Here is a 21,328-nt window from a genome sequence, read left to right on the forward strand (position 1 = left end):
TGTATTTTGCCGGTACCATGAACTACTTCTCAAGGAACCCGGTTCCTTTTATAGGCGAATAGTGGTTAGAAACCAAGATCTGAGCACCAGGTGTGCTCACTGCTAGCGGGGGTCACTCTGTCTAGGCCTTCACAGAGGACAGAACTAGGAATTACACGTAACCATACTGCCTCATGCATACACACATCTACACATCTGTATTTCTGTATCTGTCTACATAAATATTAAGAACCATGAGTTTATACTGATGCTTCTGATTCCATTTCAACACCACAAAATTCATTTTACCCTTTCCTTATTTGTAGCTCCTTTCTCCAACACAGAAAAACCTCGTTCTCATTATCAACCACATATCTACTTATTTGTTCACTCACGGTATACACATAAAGTGGCTTCAGAACTGCAAACCCATACCCTTGCGAGAAGCACAGGAACTCACTGGACCACAGCGCGCGCATGCTATGCTTTCTTCTTCAGCAATTCCAGCTCGCCTGCCAAGATACTGTTTGCCAGTTACTCGGGTTAGCTCTTTCCTTCCCTATCCCCTTTAGTGTGAATTCTGGTATTCCTTTATGAACTCCCCCATGTCCTAGATAGTTGTAATTGCTTAGTTAGGGGGTATGTGAAACATTTCTACAGTTCTAAGAGTCAGAGGAACTATACAAAGAGAGAGATCTGCGAGTGTCTGGCACACCTCACCCAGGCTACATCAGTCCCATTCCCACTTCCTTTCCACCTCTTTCCCACCCACCTGCCATAGGTAACCAATCTCTTCAGTTTCCTGTTTATCCCTCCTGTATTTCTTTTCCAAAATGACCAGAGGCATGTATATTTGCTTATATCTTATCCCTTCTTACATAAAAGGGTGCACATCATAAATGGTCTTTTGCACTCTTCTTTCACTTAAAAATACATGTTGGAACCGACTTCACATCATTTCAGACAGATACTCCTCACGGTATTTGTACACACATAATATGCCGCCATATGAACCGTACCACAGTTTCTTCGACCATTCTATCATGGGTGCCACTTAGGTTGTTCCCAATATTTTCCAAGTTAAACCATGCTGTAATTATTAACTTGTAATAGCACAAGTATTTTGCATTACTGGAGGCATATTTTCAGGGCAGAATCCTAGAACGGTCAAAACATGTGGTTTTTAAGTACCACCAGATTATTCTCCAGAAGATTTATGTCAATTTGCATCCTATCAGCAAGGTGTAAGAGCGCCTATTTCCCCACAGACTTAGCAACAAATGTGCTGTTATGAGTTTGACTTTCTGCCAGTGACACAAACTCTTCTGAGGGACAAGTGAGAAAAGTTCTAGCTAAGTCCTGTGCCTATCTGATAATGGAGAAAAACCAGAAGACAAAAAAAAAAAAAACAAAACACCAACTGTAGAAATGGCAACAGACTACTGGCTCTACCCTAAGTCTGGACTGATTTCACCACGCGAAGATGTGAAGGTCTGACGATGCGCCACCAGCCCCCTGGGGACCCCACACGGTCTGCGCAGCCTCCTCCATCCGCATTCCACTGCTCCCACCCACTCCATGCTACTGGCTTCGTAAAGAGACATGACTGTGGGCCTCCCATGGCCCTTGATTCCTCCACCAGCAACAGGGCACAGACTTCATCTCTAAATTCCATTTAAATATTTATCAGGAAGTATCTAAGACACAAAGATAGCATCTTTTAACCAAGAAGGACAGAGGGAAGCAAGCTTCTAACGACTGTCTTAGCAAACAGAGCTAGGAAACGTGTATACATACTGACTCACACGTACACACATCTGTATTTCTGAATCTGTATATATTAAAAACCAGTTTACACCGATTCTTCCAATTTCAAACCAACACCACAAAGCTCATTTTAGCCTTTGTTCATTGACTTTCCTATAATATTTTTCATTTCCACAAAATAATCCAACACTACTTCTGAAGTAGTCTGTGACAAAAAGAGTGCCCACTGATCTGTCACAGTCTTGATCTAGCCATCTAAGCTTGTCCAGACCACAGAACTTACTATTCTGCACTATACTGTTCACAATTTGATGACATAAGCATTTCAGTGTACTGTCACATTTCTAAAACAAGCACTCTAATTTGACTAAGCTTGAGGTGGGAGTTACTCATCCATGTAATTTAGGTCATTTTAATAACCTGAGTAAATCTAATATTATACTAATTGAATAATTAATTGAATCTAAGTCCCTGTCTTGACGACACTTTTGAGAGTTTTACCTGTACTCTATCTGTTAAAGCCCACATAATTTCTATGATCAAAATTTCATTTTTAACATTCCTTTGGGAAGGCTGCTTCACTTCTCCCAAATTTAACTGTCAAAAGTCCAAGAGAATCTGTGGGCAGCAAAGCAATTTCACTTCACAGGGTTTGTTTCCTTTATAGATGGACAGTAAATGTTGCATTTATTGTGCTCATTTCAAAATCACATGAAAATCACAGTGAAAACTTGAAAAGAGAGTAGACTATGTACATGATACTACTTTGGGATGAGGCCAAAAAGATGAACTGAACTGCCAACTTGACTGTAAAGAACTTTCTGGATCAATTTTATAAAATAGCAAACAGAGCTAATGCACATTGTGGACTAAAGACCTGTCAAATGTTGTCTCTTCATGTTACATCTTCATTGCATGTTCCCTCTTAAATAGTAACCACATAAATGTATAAATACAGTTAGGAATTCTCCTAAGATTTTTAATTTCTGATTTAAATGTAAAATATTTTTTAAAATGTAAAATATTTGTTAGGTTAACATTAATTGCACAGCTTAAATATTCTAGTGGTATGCACAAAATACTCTTGGATATAAAATTAAAAATTCCTATTTTAAGGGTTTTTACATTAATCATTTAATAAACAATTCTGGCCAAGTGAACCTTCATGTTGACTAGAGTAAACGTTACAAAACTGTGGCTTAATTAAATATTTGTTACTTCTACTTACTTCTGTGCTCCCTGAGACAACAGCTTTGTCCACGTTCACTAACGACAGTTCCTCCATCTGGCACACGCCCAGTGACCACTCCACACAGCGGTGATGAGCCCAGCAAGTGCCTAAAATGGGTGAAGTGAAAAGAAGCAAATGAATACACATGAAGCGTATTAATGCTAATAAGACATAAACCCCCCAAACCAGCCCTGACATGCCAACACACAAAGGTACCCTGTATCTGTGATCACACTAAAGCCATCAGCCCTTCCCAAATGTATCACCTGGGAAGTTGTTAGAAATGCAAAATACTGTGGGGCGCCTGAGTGGCTCAGTGGGTTAAGTCTCTGACTTTGGCTCAGGTCATGATCTCAGGGTCCTGGGATGGAGCCCCTCATCGGGCTCTCTGCTCAGCAGGGAGCCTGCTTCCTCTACTCTCTCTGCCCACCTCTCTGCCTACTTCTGTCTACTTGTGATTTCTCTCTCTGTGTCAAATAAATAAATAAATAAATATCTTTTTTAAAAAAAGAAAAGAAAAGAAAGAAATGCAAAATAATGGAGCACCTGGGTGGTTCAGTTGGTTAAGTATCTGACTCTTGATTTTGGCTCAAGTCATGATCTTAGGGTCCCAGGATGGAGCCCCACATCAGGTTCTGTGCTCAGCGGGGAGTGTGTATTAAGATTCTCTCTCTCCCTCTTCTTCTGTCCCTCCCCCCACTCTATCAAATAAATAAATAAATCTTTTAAAAAAAATTTTAAAAAGGAAGTGCAAAATATCATATCAGAACCAAGACACAGTGAATCAAAACCCCTTGCAGTGGTGCCAGAAATCTGTTTTAACAAGCCCTCTAGGTGATTCTGATGCACACAAGTTTGAAGGAGTTATTGTTTCACCAAAAAATGAGTTCTTAGTCATTTTATTTAAATATTACTGTAAGATATTTTATTTGGTATCTTTGCATAAAAGATAAAGGTGTTACATAACACTTTACGTCAAAGAGAATGGACGGCAAATGAGCTACACGTTCACCTCCACTCTGCTTCATCCCGCACCAAGAGCCCACACCAATCACTGAAATCAGGTTAGTCTTTAAATGCTCTATCACACAGTACTTGAACCATTATCAGTCAATATGCAGTTCAGCTGAAATTAACTCAAAATCCCAAAAGCACCATATCATGAGTACGGGTAACTATACTGTTATAATAAGATACCCACATGGCTAACATCTATTGTCTTTCATCCTGCATTAAATAGACCCAGACACCCAACTTCCCCAACTTCTCACAGTTCCTTTTAAAATTTTCTTTCCTCGGGGCGCCTGGGCGGTTCACTGGGTTAAAGCCTCTGCCTTCGGCTCAGGTCACGATCCCAGGGTCCTGGGATCGAGCCCCACGTTGGGCTCTCTGCTCAGCGGGGAGCCTGCCTCCCTTTCTCTCTCTGCCTGCCTCTCTGCCTACTTGTGATCTCTGTCAAATAAATAAATAAAATCTTTAAAAAAAAATTTATTTCCTCAATTATCAGATCTCCATGGCCCTGCTGTCCACATAAGAATAAATACAACGATTTATAAGAGTATCCAGCCCAGCACTGGCCCAGTGCAGATGCTAAATAAATTAGGTACGCATAATTAGACAATTTACTTTACCTAAGAAAGATTACTTAAACAATGACATTTTTTACAATGTGATTATAATTATTTCTAGATGAAAGGTTATTTACTATTAAGTTGATAATTCACTAAAATTAAAATGTCTACAACAGAATCAAGAGACAGTTATCACTGAAGACCAGCTCCCACCTGTAGGATCAAATAAGGCTTGGATATCGATAGCATCAGGAAGGCCAACCAGACTGAGTTCATCCCACAATTTACCAGCCTGATCATCTGAAGCGGTCTGCGTGCTTACACTTACACAAGATACGATATTCTGCAGAGAAGATCGTTCTCTGGAAAAATAAAATAAAACAAAAGAGATGTGAAAGTGGTAACAAGTAGATAATTATTTTGTTTACAACAACTTTAATATAACATATTACCAAATCAATTTTAATTAGGCATAAACTGACATAAAACAACTTTTAGACTATAACTGTTATTATTCATAGTGTAATATAAAACTGGGTTGCTGTATTTTATCATGTAAGAAGCAACAAAAAAAAAGTATCCAAATCCATAAGGAAATGTTAAAAATTACAGTTACAAGTTTATTTTGCCATTTTATAATTTTTTTAAATGACACTCTAATATTCTAATCAGGAACTATATTTTATCACATAAAATAAATATTCCCTTCAGCCTCACTTAAATGCTCACAAAACCTAACTCTATCAGAAATTGTGATTTGCTTTATCGTGAGGGCGAGCACAACAGAGCTGGTAGTTCATGTAATGAAGAGAAAGGTCACTTCCCGGGAATGAGAACCCACTACCAAGTGTGAAGAGGGAGGCAGTGGGAGTAGAACATGTCGGTGGGAGCGCTCTTCCAGGCACCTCCACACGACAGCTGGTCTAAGGCTGATGCCGCAAGTGCTCTCTAGTAAGTAACACTTCACCTCACCAAATCAGAAGTAAAATGCAAAAACCAAACACCTACTAGTGGCATGGGGAATAAAGAAGATAATGTAACAGCAAAAACAGCAGTATAGAAATGAACACTGGAGAAAGCATACAACACAAGGGCTATCAGACTTTCAAAGCCTTCAAACTTCAGCTATTAATTGAGATCATTAAGTAAACAATGACTAGTATTGTCTTTAAACAGCAAATATGGGGAATCAGGTGACTGGAACTGAAACTCTAATCTTCTCCTAATATCACAGTATTTAACCTGATCATAATTCTGGATTAAGTCACTATTGGATATAGATCGTAACTCACTGCACTTCTGTGTGCTGGATATTTATCATGATTCCTATTAAGAGAAAATCAGCACAATGACCAAGGTACTAGACTTTTTTATACCTGGAATCATTGAAAGAAAAAAAGTATTAACATATTTCAATAAGTACATTTAAATATCAAACCATATAAAAATAAACAGTATTTTGTTCAGCATTAGAAATGCATAGACTCACTTTTTTAAAAAGTTTAGCATGCTATTCTAACTTTAAATTCTCATTTTTATAAATGCCCCCAGTAGAGTGAGAACAAACTCTTTCCTATAAATGCCTCCATTCCTACAAATAGATTCTTCGTTACTAATCATCGTTCTTTTATTAGAAGGGGGAAAAAGACTAACAGCTCATCTATAAAGACTGACGTATTGTTCTACGATATTTCCTTTATACCAGTATTTGATGGGGGAGACAGGTATAAAAACTAACGCAATCACTAACCAGTCTATTACTAATCAATTCCTAAACACCAGCTTAATCAAATTTCACCTTCAGGTTTTGCAACCAGTTTTTATGTATATACGGTATCAGTAAGACCCTGATGGCAACCCTAAGGATGACAGCAGACCAACTTAGGAAAGACCATCAGGAAAAGACAGCTGAAATACATACTCCCAAAATTTAAGTCTAAAACAAAAGAGGAAAAGAATCTCCAATTACATATTCTTAAAATTTAATGTCACCAAGAGAGAAAAATTCTTCTTAAAACCTCCTTTTCATATTAAAAACAAAAACAAGTTTATTTGGTTTCTATTCATCAGGAATATATTTTGTAACTATTTAAAATCATTACCAAATTAAATTGTTTACCCTTAAATGAATTCCAAATCTTATTAATGTGTTTTTTCCCTAACATCCATTAACTGTCTTGTTATCATTACTTAATACATTGGTAAACACTAAGTGTATGTAAGGACTAAACCAAGGCTCCTTTTTATATAATTATCTTAGCCCATAAAAGTTTTCACTAAAAATTAACTCAGCTTATAAAATAAGTAAACGCAGTCCAACTGTATTTCCAGAATAGTGTTTATATAATCGCCGTTATTCAAAGGCAGAACATGAGGATATGAAATATTAGCTGGTCCAGTCCATTAGATCTGCTAATTACTGATGGATATTGGAAGTTTGCTAGACTTCTGATGTATTTTATTAGGATGTGAGCACTCGACTGATAACAAAAAGAAAAGCTCTTCTATATGATCTAGCTCTGGTCTTTCAAACATCAAGACCCTCAACGTAGTACTTCTAAACTTCCTTAAGCTGTTCCACCTTAAATTTTTTAAAAAGACTTTCTTTCTTGTTATTGTTTCATTTCCTACTTCAGGGCTTCAAGGCATTGGCAGGAGTCCAAAAGAAGGAGCCAATCAAATAAGTACAACACAACAATACTTTAGTACTTAAATCTGGATAAAAGCCAGATAAGCACTTGGATGATTACATCATCACCCTCAAGGGGCAGAGCCAGTTAGCCTTCCAAGCTAAATTAATTTTACACTTTCTCATTGACTACAGAAACTTCTATTCCCTCAACTACCAGAGCCAAAGCCACATATTAAGATGGCCTTTAAACAAAACTCATCATCTAAAAAAAATTTTTTTGACTCCAAAATTAAACATATTCGAGAGAAGTTTCAGGGAACTATCATGTTGATGAATACAGACACACAAATATAGTTATACAAATACCTTAGTAAATTCTTATTTCATTAAAAAAGAAGAGCTTCTTTAACTTTAGAAAGGAAAATCAGAGCATATAATTACTTAGAAAGTTAACCTTGTATTATAACAGTTTATAGGACAGCTCAATATTCTCTGAACCATAAAAATAACTAAATAACAAATTAAGAACATGGGTAGAGAAAACCATCTTGGTTTTGTCATTGTGTTAGGTTACATTCTTACAAACAATCAAAAACTTACTCAAAGGACGAAAGAGATGCTTCACTGATCTGTTTTACCTTCCTTCCATAATCTCCTTCTAGGTTAATGTTATGTTCCTTAAAGTTTTTTTTTTTAAACATTAAAAAACATTTAAAAACACACTTTTTTTTTTTTTACACAAGAAATTTTGAGAAAAGGAGTGTTTTATGAGGGATTTTAATGGTGAGGCATAAAGCACTCTACAAATGGGGAAAAACATGAGAAATTATTCAGTAACAACCCCATTTATATATTTCCTGAGATGAAAATGAATTATAGATAGCCTTACTGCATTCCAAGCATTTATTCAAAATTGCTTACTTTCTCTGTCCTCTTTGTTTTCGTGGTGCTGAGTTTTGTATTTTCTCACAGGTTCCATTGCTGTTGTCATCAATGTCCTTCTTGTTAGAAGGCTGGCTTTTCCACGGCAAGATAAACCCAGGTGTTACTCTAAATTGCTTTAAGTCTCCTTGTCCTAAGGAACTTTTTTCACCACAATAACAAAAAGCGCAGAGCTGTTCACTGGTCAAAATGAAAAGAAAAACAGAATGTGAAAGTAGTTTTATCCAACTATTTTTAAAGTTACAGATTATAGATACTTGTACTTTAAAATTAAATATTACAACTTTAGTGCGAGGTAAGCTTGAGTACATTTAGGCCATAAGAACAATTAAGTTTAATAATCAATTACACATTTGCAATTCATAGCATGACTTTTTAAAGTAGCAGACCCCACAAAAATCAAAAAACTTTAGCTTGTACTGAGAAAAACAATTTTATTTTCATCTAATTCAAGAAAATGGAAGTAATAAAGCAAGTAAGGCTGAGGCTAGGACAGAGGGATGGGTTTAAGGCCACTGGGCGACATTTGGGTTCTCGAAAACCTGTGGTTTTCAATTTTTTTTTAAGCACTTGACAGACCACTCTTTATGCATGACGTAGATATGAAACACACAGGAACAAACATGGAGACATAAAAACGCAGATTTAAGTGCGTGCTGGAGTAAGAAGTCCGAGATGAGGGGTGTGTGAGAAAGAGTTCAACAGAGGGGAAGAGGGTAAGTAGGTGGGGCACAGGTGACTGTAGGGCAGGGAAACCATTGCCCGTGATGCACTGCGATGGCAAATGCACAATCAGGCATTTGTCAAGACTCGGAGAACTACTTAACACAAAGAACGAGCCCTAGTGCAAACTATGGTGTTCAGTTAATAATAACATACCAGTACTAGTTCATCGATTGTAACAAACGTACCACACTAGGGCACAGGGCTAATAAAGGGGAAACTCAGGGAAGGAGGGCAGGCTGAGAATGAGAACTCCTGTACCCTCTGCTCAATTTTTCTGAAAACCTGAATTTATTCTAAGCAATAACATCTACTAACTACAATAAAGTTAAACAAGTTAAAAGACAAAAACAATATATGTTTATGGAACAGATGTTTAATAAGGGACCTCAGAAAGAACAGAATTAGAAGGTCTGCTCCTTGAAAGGGGAACCCTCTCACATTGTCGGCGGGAACGCAAGCTGGTGCAGCCACTCTGGCAGACAGCATGGAGGTTCCTCAAAAACTTAAAAATAGGGCGCCTGGGTGGCTCAGTGGGTTAAGCCGCTGCCTTCGGCTTGGGTCGTGGTCTCGGGGTCCTGGGATCGAGTCCCACATCGGGCTCTCTGCTCGGCAGGAAGCCTGCTTCCTCCTCTCTCTCTCTCTCTCTGCCTGCCTCTCCATCTGCTTGTGATCTCTCTCTGTCAAATAAATAAATAAAATCTTTTAAAAAAAAAAAAAAAAACTTAAAAATAGAGCTACCCCATGACCCCGCAATCATACTCCTGGGTATTTACCCAAAGAATACAAAAACACTAACTCAGAGAGACACATGCACTCCCTACATTTACCGCAGCATTATTTACAACAGCATGATATGGACGCAGCCAAGTGTCCGTTGACTGACGAATGGATAAATAAGATGTGGTGTATATACAATTCCCATTATATGTATCAGCCATAAGAACAACGAGATCTTTCCATTTGCAACAATGTGAGATGGAGCGAGAGAGTATTCTGCTAAGCGAAACAAGTCAGAGAAAGACAAACACCGTATGATTTCACTCACATGGAATTTTGTTGTTTGGGGGGCTTTTTTGTTTTTTAAAGATCACATACATCTTTGACTTTTTATTATGGATATTTTTGAACAAAGACACAAAAGTAGAACAACAGTTAATAGATGCTCATGAACCTGTCCTTCAGCTTTACCTGTCAGAAGTACTTTGTTTTTCTCATCTATCACGCCTTATTTCATTTTTGATGGAGTATTTTATTTTATTCAAGTTTTTTTTTTAAATTCCAGTTAATAAAAGTGCAATATTAGAGGTGCAGAACCTAGTGGGTGCTCATCAGGACGAGTGCCCTCCCTCCAACCCCATCACCTATTTCATCCAGCCCCCACACACACCTCCCCTGGGGAACCCTCACTTTGTTCTCTAGAGTTAAGCGTCTGTTTGGTGGTTTGTGTCACTCTTTTCCTTTTCACTCTGCTGATATGTGGAATTTAAGAAACAAAACAGAAGAACATGGAAGAAAGCAGCAAACCAGAAAACAAATTCTCAACGACAGAGAGTATAGACGGGGGAGACAGGTGCTGGGGATGAAGGAGGACACCCGCTGTGATGAGCACTAGGGGTGGAGCGATGTGATGAATCACTGAACCATACAACTGAAACTCAATTACGCTGTATTTTAACAAACTGGAACTTAAATAAAAATTTTTTAAAATGCTAGAAGAAAAACAGTATTTCTTAACTTTAAAAAAATTACATATCACTCATTATGGATTTTTCTACATTGATTTTAAATTTTTTATAATACTTTTTAGGGGCCTCTCAGGTGGCTCAGTCAGTCAAGCATCTGACTCTTGATTTCAGCTCAGGTCATGACCTCAGGGTTGTGCCCTGCTTTGGGTTCCACACTGAGAGACGAGTCGACGTGAGACTCTCTCTCTCCCTCTGTCCCTCCCCTACTCTCTCAAATAAATAAAATCTTTAAAAAAATAAATTGTTTTAAAGTATACTTTTTAAAAAAGATTTTATTTATTCATTTCAGAGAGAGAGAGAGGCAGAGAGAGCATAAGCAGCAGGAGAGGCAGAGGGAGAAGCAGACTCCCGCTGAGCTGGGAGCCCAACATGGGGCTTGATCCCAGGACTCTGAGATCATGATCCAAGCTGAAGGCAGACACTTACCTGACGGAGCCACCAAGGTGTCCCTTGAAGTACTGACAGTAAATATCTTCACCTTCAATGTCATAGCCAAAACCATCACTCAAATGTGATGGTGATTAAAAGTAATCCCAGGCTTGTAAGAGCACAGGAATTTTGCCACACAACAGATCCACAATGAAAATAATTTTAAGGAAGTACTCAGATCACTAAAGAATTGGGAAAGGTTCAAGAGATGGAAGAAGTAAGGACAGTCATCTAGACATCCCAGACCAGTTTATTAATTTTGTATGTGGGACAAAGGAAATTTCTGTCTTCACTTTGGGTACAGAAAGCTGCAAAGAGCACTGCTCCCACCCTCAGAGCAAAATCTCGCCAGACAATCTACAAGTTTACTTTCCTTTAACGCATCAGACTGCAGAAGTCACAGGGCAACCAATTCACCTCCAGCTGAAGGAGAGGCACTCCCAGAAAGAGATGACACACAAGCATTTGCTTAATCTGGGGAAGAGGCCACGGTACATCATGTAAGCAGCATAAGAAGAATTCAGTGAAAAATTTTAACCAAGTGCTAAAGTCCAAGTGTGAGACAGTGTGAGAATACAGAGTATCTGGGACCACAGACACCACTCCAATGCCCAGGCACAGCACTGAGAGCACGGCGACGGGTTTGCACAATGCGCTGGTCATGACACAAGGCCTGGGGAGCGGAACAGCAGCAGTATGGGGAAGGCCCAGAGGGAACAAAAGCCTTAGGCTTGTGAGAGAAGGACAGGAAAAATCGCCACCTGCGACGGTGAAGACCAAGTGCAGACAGAGGAATAGTGAGGGGTCAAGGGGGCTTTAACCCTAGAGGAGAATCAAGACTGTGCCCTGGACTTGGGCCGTCACAGGTCTCCCACAGCTGGCGGGGTCACTGAGAACACACAACCCTGGGAACCACAAGGCACAGTGCCTTTCTAAGAGCGGAGCTGAATCGGAACGAGAAAAGCTCTGTTACTCCACGCTCTGACAGCGACCCTCACACATCACCAGTGAGAATGCAGAACAGCAGAACCGCACACACAACACGCTTTGGCACTTTCTTTTCCAATTACCTTTCTCCCAGCCGAGGAATTTACCCAAGTGAAATAAAAACCTTGTGTTCGCACCAAAACCTGTGAGTGAATATTTATACCAACTGTATTCATCATTGCCCCAAACTGGAAACTGCCCAAATATTCCTGAAGTAGGAAACAGATAAACTGCAGGAGCCTCCATAAAACCGAGTCCTGCTCCACAATGAAGAGGAGGCGCATGATGCACACACTGACGCAGACGAGCGGCAAGGCCAGAGAGTAAAAACGGCGTCAGCTAAGTAAAAAAGGAGAGAGTCAAAAGAACACATACTCTACAATTCCAGTTCATTGTTACTGCAAAAGCAAAACAACAGGGACCTACAGACCAGCGGCGGCCGAGGGCGGAAGGTGGACTTGGGGCTGACAACAAACAGGCTTCAGGGACTTTTCTCAGCACGGCAGGCGGTTCTTTAACTCCTGGTGGTTGTGGTCATGTCACTGTGTACAGCTGTCATCTCACAAAATGGCTGATTTTCACTGTATATAAATTAAACCTCCATTTTCAAAATTGGGGGTGGGGAATTAGTGGGCCAAGACAAGGGAAACAGAAGTAGGAAGAATAGATCTAAAATAACTTCAGCATGAGAGTCTGGATGAGAGATGTAGAGATATGAAAGTATGATAAAGCACTTACATTGTTAAGACTAAGAAACCATATGGAATGTAGGTGTGAATTCTTTCAAAGTTAAATTCAATAGGGTAAAGAGATATGAGGTTTGGGTTTTAAGGGGAACAATCTTAAAAAACAAAATATAATGTATAATCTACAGAAAATAATTATCAATCCAATAGAAAACAGAAAAGTACTGCCTTCACAGAACTCACATGATATCGATAATTAAATCATCAAATAAACTGAAAAATAACAAGTGCTACTAAGAAAAACAAAGCAGGGGGATGTCTGGGTGGCTCAGTTGGTCAAGTGTCTGCCTCCAGCTCAGGTCATGATCCCAGGGTCCTGGGATTGTGCCCCACATTGGGCTCTCTGCTCAGTGGGGAGCCTGCTTCTCCCTCTCTCTCTGCCCCTCCCCACTGCTCATGCTCTCTCTCAAATAAATAAATAAAATCTTTAAAAAAAGAAAGGAAGGAAGGAAGAAAAGTAAAGAAAAGAAAAATAAAGCAGTAGTAATAGGTAAAGTGTGTTGGGGACTATTTTATTTTTCACCGTACTCTTTTATCTTGAGAATTTCAAACCTTCCCTGAAACGGGGAACACACCATGCATGGGTGAGGTGTGTACTATACCTCTAAAGGGAGATGTCAAGCAGACAGATAGATGGGAAAGTCTGAAGTTCAGGGAAAGGTCAGCCCTGGAAATACAAATATGGGGCTCATCACACAGACAACTTCGCTGTCACATGCATGCGCGCCCCCAGGGAGGGAGCAGAGATGAAGGTGTGCGTGCTGGAGACTTCCCGGAGGACCCCAACATTTTAAAAGCAGGGGGTCTCTGCAGAAGCCAGCAAAAGATGAGGAAGCAGGGGTGCCAAAAGCAAAAGAAAGAAAACATTTCAAGAAGATGGGAGTATTCAACTGAGAAACGGTTTCATAGTGTTACTCATGTCTTTCAAATACGGTCTAAAAAACCCCGAGACTTCAAAGCTGAAGTATACACAGGTAGGTTATAACCTCCTCTATTTCTTTAGTTAAGGAATGAAGAAAGAGTAAGGAACAGGAGTATAAAAGTTTACAGGTAAGTATCAAAAATCAATCCTTACACTAAAAGCTTGGAGTTATTTCTCTGGCTAGGACCAGCGTGCTGGTGAGTCTCTGTTCTGCTCTGCGGAGAGGAGGGTACAACGTGCTAGTCTACGGGTCTGTTCTACAATCACCTAATTAAGCTCACAGACACCCTTTACCTCAACACCACAGAGGCGTCAGCCATAAACTAAAATTATTAAGTAATAAAATCCCTTCCGTATTTAAAAGCGAGCTTGTGCTCTGAATTCTCTCTCTAGCCAGCCCCCTCCAGCTGCACTCATTCTCTAACCTGATTCTGGCTTCCACGCCGACGGAGACCAGGGAGCTCGCGGATTCCTCCGACACAGAGCGCTGAAGGGCCGGCACCGGCTGTCGGCTGCTGTCCGCTTCAGCTTCAGCATCCTCCTCCGCAGACTGCTCTTTGATTTCTGCTTAGTAGTGAACGAGAAGATATAAAAAGTCATTTTCACAATGAAATCCATCTTTGGTGAATTTACCTATAAAGCAGACATGGCACAGGAAGAAAATTCAAAGAGCAACGGGCACACCTCACTAATACACCAACAGTTCGAGTCCGTAACGGGCTTTTCATTCTCTGTTGCAACGTGATCCTCAGAGGAACGTGAAACTCTGCCCACTGTTTTTTGTGCACCTTACAACAGACTCAGCGGGGTTTCATCTTAGTAATAACTGTTAAGAACCTTACTTGTAGGGTCTTGGCAGTTCATCTATAGAACAAATGTTCTTCTAAGTGACTTGCTTAAAAAAAGGTTCTTCACAATTTATAAATAAAACTATTATTCCCTTAAAACAATCATTACAGCCTTAATTAATAGTCATTCTAAAGGTAAATAACTGAAAAGAGCACATCTTTACTCCACTGCTTTTTTCATTTACCCTCAAGACTCCAACCCCAAACACCTCACACGTCACACACACCTTCTTAGGAGGCAAGTCAACAAACGCCATCACAGAATGTCACGCGTCTCCTTAAGAACCATCTAGCCACCGGCATCACTGGAAGAGAACAGGCACAGCCCTCCACAGTGCCCTGATGCCATTCCACGCTCCAGTCGGTCCTTCTTTCCTAACTCGGAATTTACTCACACCTTTCCACACCACCACCCCAAACTGAAGAAACAAATACAAAGCACTTACAGTCCTTCAAACTCTTCTTCTCTCTTTCCTTCCTTTTCCCAATAAAATTCATGAAATGGAACTTTGGAGGGGCCACACTCGATTACCTTCCTAATGGGCATCCCCCCACCGCAATGCTGTTCTCCCAGCACCACTGAGAGCAGGAGAACTAACAATCCAGGGACTACACGCAAGCCTTCAAACTTTCTAGGAATTCGGGCACCAAGGACAACCTCCTCTTCAGTGAAAGGCTTTCCTAACTTAGAAGCAGGAGTTGTACTGGACTACTACAGGCTTCAGAGTCATCACAACCTGCTCTGGAGTTCCAGTTGTAGTAACTACTGTCTATGCTATTTCTGTAAAGTCATCTGAAATTCTCCATCATCAGGGCGCCTGGGTGGCTCAGTCGGTTAAACGTCTGCCTTCAGCTCAGGTCATGATCCCAGGGTCCTGGGATCGAGCCCCACGTCTGGCTCCCTGCTCAGCGGGAAGCCTGCTTCTCCCTCTCCCACTCCCCTGCTTGTGTTCCCTCTCTCACTGTCTCCATCAAATAAATAAAATCTTTAAAAAAAATTTTTTAAATAAAATTCTCCATCTCACCTGCAAAACCAAAAAGCTACCATGTATCTCTCAAGGTTGCTAATGAAAATTAAATAATCCAGTGTCTGTCTCTTCAGCTGGTTTCTTTTAGACCTCTAAATGTGGGAATAGCCCTTGGGGTGTCCTTTATGTGCTCTTTCTTCTTCTTCTTTTTTTTTTTTTTTTTTTTTTTTGTTTTTATGTGACACAGAGAGACACAGCGAGAGAGGGAACACAAGCAGGGGGAGTGGGAGAGGGAGAAGCAGGCTTCCCGCCTGACGCGGGGCTGGATCCCAGGACCCTGGGATCATGACCTGAGCTGAAGGCAGACGTTTAACCGACTGAGCCACCCAGGCGCCCCTGCTCTTTCTCCTTGAAGAACTTAATGATAATCCAGGTTTTAAGAGTCTCCTCTGGACTTCACGGTCATCCGCTGACACATGCAGCCCTGGCTCCTGTCCTGCTTCAGACCACGCTTCAAGTGTATTCGGGACATATCCAGCAGCTGGAACACTAAATTCCACACCAAATTTTATCTCACGTTTCTCAGATCAGCTCTCCAATCTGACTTTCCCGTTTTTGTGACTATCAAAGTCTGCTAAATTCATAATGAAGTTTAGGTAAGTGTTTTGACAAATAACTTTGAGAACTATTAATTGTTCAGTTAGAAAAACTACAAATAACTATAAGTCTTGTCAAATCATGAAATAAATGATGAAATAAAGCATCAGACAGACAGTTTTGGTTCTCCTATTTAAAATAACATTGTTTTTTCTTAAATTGAAATAGTAAAGTGGACCATAAATCAAGTGCTTGTGGGCCTGTCAATCATGTCTGTCCTGTCTACCCCAGCCACAAAACTGAGACAGAGTACCTAGAATCAAATCTATAAATATGAAGTACACTTGTATCAAAGGATTATAAGAAGACTTGCAAACTTTACTATATTAAAATATGAAACTGCTACACAACAAAAGCTATCATGAACAAAATGAGAAAGTACATCATGGATTGAAAAAAATACATGGATTTAGTCCATAAATGGGCACTCAAATCTAGAGCATGCACAGAACTTTACATCATGAAACCTGAACAAGGCACATGACCCTGCAGAAAAACAGACAAAGGATAAACTCCGGAACTTCTGAGAGACTGATTTTCTCAACCTTCTTTGTAGCTAATCGTGGCAAGTTCTCACCAATAGAGGAGGACCAAAACTGACCATGCAACTTCTAACAGGAAGGGATCTGCCACAGACTGTTCTGTTTCCTCCTTCCTACAGACAGGAACACAGACACATCAGCAACGCAGATGCAGTGCTGCGGATGAGGACACCGTTCTCGTGAAAGGCAGGGAAAAAAGATGAAAGGAGCCTAGGTCCATAAACCACCACTGGGAGCAAAGATGACTGACCCTCTCACTTTCAGAAAGAGTGCATGAAAAAAAGATGAATCTGTTTTATTTACACCACTGCTATATTCTAGGGTCTCTGTTTACAGCATTTTAACCCATGCCCCAACTAACACAGGAGTGGGGAACTGCTGTAACAAACAGTTAAAATGTAGGCTGGTGACCTGGCAATGAGAACAGCAACACTGGAGTTTGGAAATCAACTGACCCTTTTTATACTGTATCTAAATATTTGGTAGACCTGTGACCTGCTATAACTTGGAAAGCAGACCAGGTACCTCCAGAGCCAATAGGTCTAGGGAAAGCATCTGGAAAGACCCAAAAGTTATTCTGTGTTGCCTGCCCTCTAAGTGCTTTTATAAACAAAGACAGAAAGTAACATGGTTCTACCAGACAGACCCCCTCCATTATATTTAAAACACTATAAAATGACCATGCATATGAAAACGTCTGTCAGGAAGCATTTCATTTCTATCCAGAAATGCTCTGAGCCCATGTGGGATACGCTCTTTTTGTACCACTCCTATTACTAGGTAATAAGGAAGGATAAAAGTCAAGACAAGAGAAGTACTAAGAAGAGTACCTTAAAAACTTATAGATCCTGAGCCCCATGGACCAGAGTCACGTGCCATTACATTGCTCTCGGAGCACTTTTCTCCCAAGGGCCAGCTCTGTTTCGCCTCCACCGCTGAACCACAAGCCCTCCGTCAGGCACAGCCTGTCCCTTCTCTGGTTTATGCTGCCGTCTACCACTTACGGTCTCTTGTCAAAGTTCTTCTCCAGGTAAACTATAGCACACTCCAACTATGTTCTTTTTTTTTTTTTTTTTTTTAAAGATTTTATTTATTTATTTGACAGAGATCACAAATAGGCAGAGAGGCAGGCAGAGGGGGAGCGGGGAGCAGGCTTCCTGCTGAGCAGAGATCCCAATTCAGGGCTCGATCCAGGACCCTGAGACCATGACCTGAGCCAAAGGCAGAGGCTTAACCCACTGAGCCACCCAGGTGCCCCCCAACTACGTTCTTATTTTTATCTCCCTCAAAAGGAAAATACCTAACACTTTCAATATTTTTAGGAGCTTTTTTTGTTGCTTATAACTAAGGGGAAACCAGCAGGAAGACCATCTCTCTCCGTGTCTGTCTACTTGGTCTCTCTCTCCCTCTCTCTCAAATTAGATCGGAAGGAAATGGCAAGGTTAAACAAATGTTAATGGTAGGCTGGTAGGTGTTCAGGTACGCAACTTTTGGAAATTAGGCTCCCTGCATTTCAGAGGGGCAAAAGACAGATTCTGACTCGAGAGCGGTTTTTTTTCCTAATGGGCTCTGGAACATGCCCGATCTACAAGGTCAGTGGTGCTAAGGCAGGCTTCACGGGCTCACCCTGTTCTCCTTTATGCTTCCAGCTATCACTGCTACTGGGTCTGCCCAAGATCCTACCGTGGATCTGCTAAAAACAGAGTAGGGACTGCTGGGTTTGGGCTGGATTTTTTGTGTGGATTTTGTTTTAGTCATTAGTTTTTTAAGGAATAAGGAAAAGTAAAGAGGAATCTTATGACTGCTTCCTACGGAGCAGTTCCAGCCACAAAATAAAAACAGAAAAAAGTATCCCTAATTATGTGAAACTATACATAACGACAGAACCTATCTTTTTTTTTTTTTTTTTTAATTTTATTTTTCATAAACATATAATATCTTTTTATCCCCAGGGGTACAGGTCTGTGAATCGCCAGGTTTACACACTTCACAGCACTCACCATAGCACATACCCTCCCCAATGTCCATAATCCCACCCCCCCACACCCCCCCATTTACCCTCAGTTTGTTTTGTGAGATTAAGAGTCACTTATGGTTTGTCTCCCTCCCAATCCCATCTTGTTTCATTTACTCTTCTCCTACCCCCTTAACCCCCCATGTTGCATCTCCTCTCCCTCATATCAGGGAGATCATATGATAGTTGTCTTTCTCCGATTGACTTATTTCGCTAAGCATGATACCCTCTAGTTCCATCCATGTCGTCGCAAAAGGCAAGATTTCATTTCTTTTGATGGCTGCATAGTATTCCATTGTGTATATATACCACATCTTCTTTATCCATTCGTCTGTTGATGGACATCTAGGTTCTTTCCATAGTTTGGCTATTGTAGACATTGCTGCTATAAACATTCGGGTGCACGTGCCCCTTCGGATCACTAGAACCTATCTTTTTTAATTGTCACTCTTTGTCTAGCAGAATAAATTGGATCTTACTATCTGTCAAAGTCGAGCCAGGACAATTAAACTAATGTTTATGTCTCTCTCTTCTCCCAGCCCAAGTCTTCACAGCAGAATGTGACACAGACTGCTCTGGTTGAAAGTGATGTCATGCGAACATCCAACCAGAGATGTCAACCAGAAATGCTCTGGTGAAGAGACTGTAAACTCACGGACAACCGAGTCAAGAGCTGACGCGAGACGTTGCTTATCCAGTTTACTACCAAAAATGCACTCCTGTGCCTGTGCTAAAACCACAGAAGCCAGCCGTTCCACCAATAAAATAGCCCAGGCTCGGCTACTCTGCCACTCCGCGGAGTTTCGCCTTTCACGGCATCCTGTTCGTCCAAACGCCTAGCGGTCTAAAACTATGACATGGGAGTAAGCAGGCACTTTTCACATTGAAAAAAATTTCCAAGTTATATTTTTCTTTGATATAAAATAATCCGCGTAACTTTCTCCTTACTCTGACCTTGACCTAAAATAAAGGCAATGCTACTCGGTCACAAAATTTTTTAAAGCCAGGAGAGTCGGCGCCGACCACGGGGATGACAGAGAGGATTTTCCCGGCGGCCCCCCTGGGCTGGGTCTTGAACCACTAGGTGGCACATGCGCAGAGGGAACGCGCCGGGGAACCCGGGCCGGTGGCGTCAGGACGCTCCCGGGGGAGCCTGGGGGGCCTGCGCACTGCACTCAGCGGCCTGGCCCAGGTGCCCTGCACACCTCTGCGGCTGCGGCAGCAAATCAGCTCTGACCTTGTCCCTACACAAGGCCACTCCTCCCACGACTTACTCAAGACTCCCGAACAGTTGCTTCGGTGAATCCACAGCCAAGGCTGGTTCAGCTCGGGGCGTTAGTTAAAATCAAAGGCTTGGAATCAAATGGCCCAGAATCTGCATCTGCAAGCGGTGGGCCCCCGGCCAGCGAGCTCACCTCAGTTTCAGGTCGTTAATCATTTAAAAGGCGGCGAATACCACCTAGTATGAAACTGCCCTCGGGACGGAAACAGACACTACGCGCAAAGCGCGCGGCCCAATGCCGGCAGTTGTCGCCATGCGGCCGCTGGTCTGATTCTCCAGTCCGCACGCGACGTTCTATCGACTTGCCCGGCCCGCCGGGCAGCGCCCACTGAGACACCAAACTCCTGATGTCCGAGCACACGCTACGACAGCAAACGGAGGAAAGCAGTCAGGATAAAGAGGACACTGACGCAGCAGCTTCGGACTCCTTGCTGAGGAGCTTTACTTTAAATAAACACTTCAGAAAGATTTTTACCCAACAAAACTCTGAGTAACTCCTGTGTACCACATTCTACTCAAAGAGCAGCCCGTTTCTGTGGCAGAGTCAGGCTTTCTATCCCCCGCGGATCTAGTCAGGAAACGGAGGAGCGACAGGCAGCACAGCGGTCCTGACGGACGCACGGGTGTGACAGAGGGCAGAGGCGGGAGAAGAGCTCCGGAAGGCTCCAGAAAGGCGTTAAAAGCCCAACAGAAACGGAAAGGACCGACAGAAGTGTGCGCCGCATAGTTCTCTCATTTAATTCTTCTCTTTTTAAAAAAGAACAGTAACAGCTGACATATCCTCATGTGCGAGACACGGAAACTCAACTCGGGAAGGTGCTGGAGCGGGAGACCACAGGCGACCAGGAAGCCGCGCGCACCGACAGGCCCGACCGGCCGCACAGCGGCGGCGCAGGGAGGCTCCGCCCTGCGCCCGTCACTGCCCGTCAGTCTCTCAGAGCACAGAGGCTTTAGGAGGAGATTAACGTTAAAGGGAAACGGTAATGTTTTACTAGCACCGTGTTACTGAGGAATCATTTGTTGAATATGAAGAATATGAAATGAAAACTGAAAACAGCGTATTTCTGTTTATTTTTAAAGCTGTGCTGAGACAGATTATGGCGTAAAGAGAGCATTTACCTCACAGCCAAGTTCACGGAAATAATACACTTTGATTTTGGACAATTAAGAAATTATTTCCCTCAAAGGTTAAGTCATTCTTTGTATATATCCTAAAAATATATTGAGTAAAGTCACCAACCTCACAGAACAGACTGTCAGATGTCGGAAATACTCCTGAGCCTGCTTATGGCCTCTCTTATTAATACATAACACATTCTTTCAAAGCACCTATATTTCAA

At 41.4% G+C, this 21,328-nt stretch overlaps 1 protein-coding gene across 10 annotated transcripts in view; it reads right to left on the bottom strand.

The window, feature by feature from the left end:
* The window catches only part of LOC111154508 (lysine methyltransferase 2C), a 267,678-nt gene that overhangs the window by 153,817 nt on the left and 92,533 nt on the right, over positions 1 to 21,328 (bottom strand). For 8 of the 10 annotated variants that reach the window (XM_022514140.1, XM_022514145.1, XM_022514141.1 and 5 more), the window contains exons 3-6: positions 14,103 to 14,244; positions 8,102 to 8,302; positions 4,762 to 4,910; positions 2,975 to 3,084 (exon numbers count right to left, since the gene is read on the bottom strand). In XM_022514140.1, coding sequence (XP_022369848.1) covers positions 2,975 to 3,084; positions 4,762 to 4,910; positions 8,102 to 8,302; positions 14,103 to 14,244 — 602 coding nt within the window. The remainder of the gene's footprint in view (positions 1 to 2,974; positions 3,085 to 4,761; positions 4,911 to 8,101; positions 8,303 to 14,102; positions 14,245 to 21,328) is intronic. The other 2 variants (XM_022514139.1, XM_022514147.1) reach the window with 1 other exon arrangement.

Source organism: Enhydra lutris, unplaced genomic scaffold (genome assembly GCF_002288905.1).
Source record: "Enhydra lutris kenyoni isolate GAN:26980312 unplaced genomic scaffold, ASM228890v2 scaffoldscaffold37, whole genome shotgun sequence".
Taxonomy (NCBI): domain Eukaryota; kingdom Metazoa; phylum Chordata; class Mammalia; order Carnivora; family Mustelidae; genus Enhydra; species Enhydra lutris.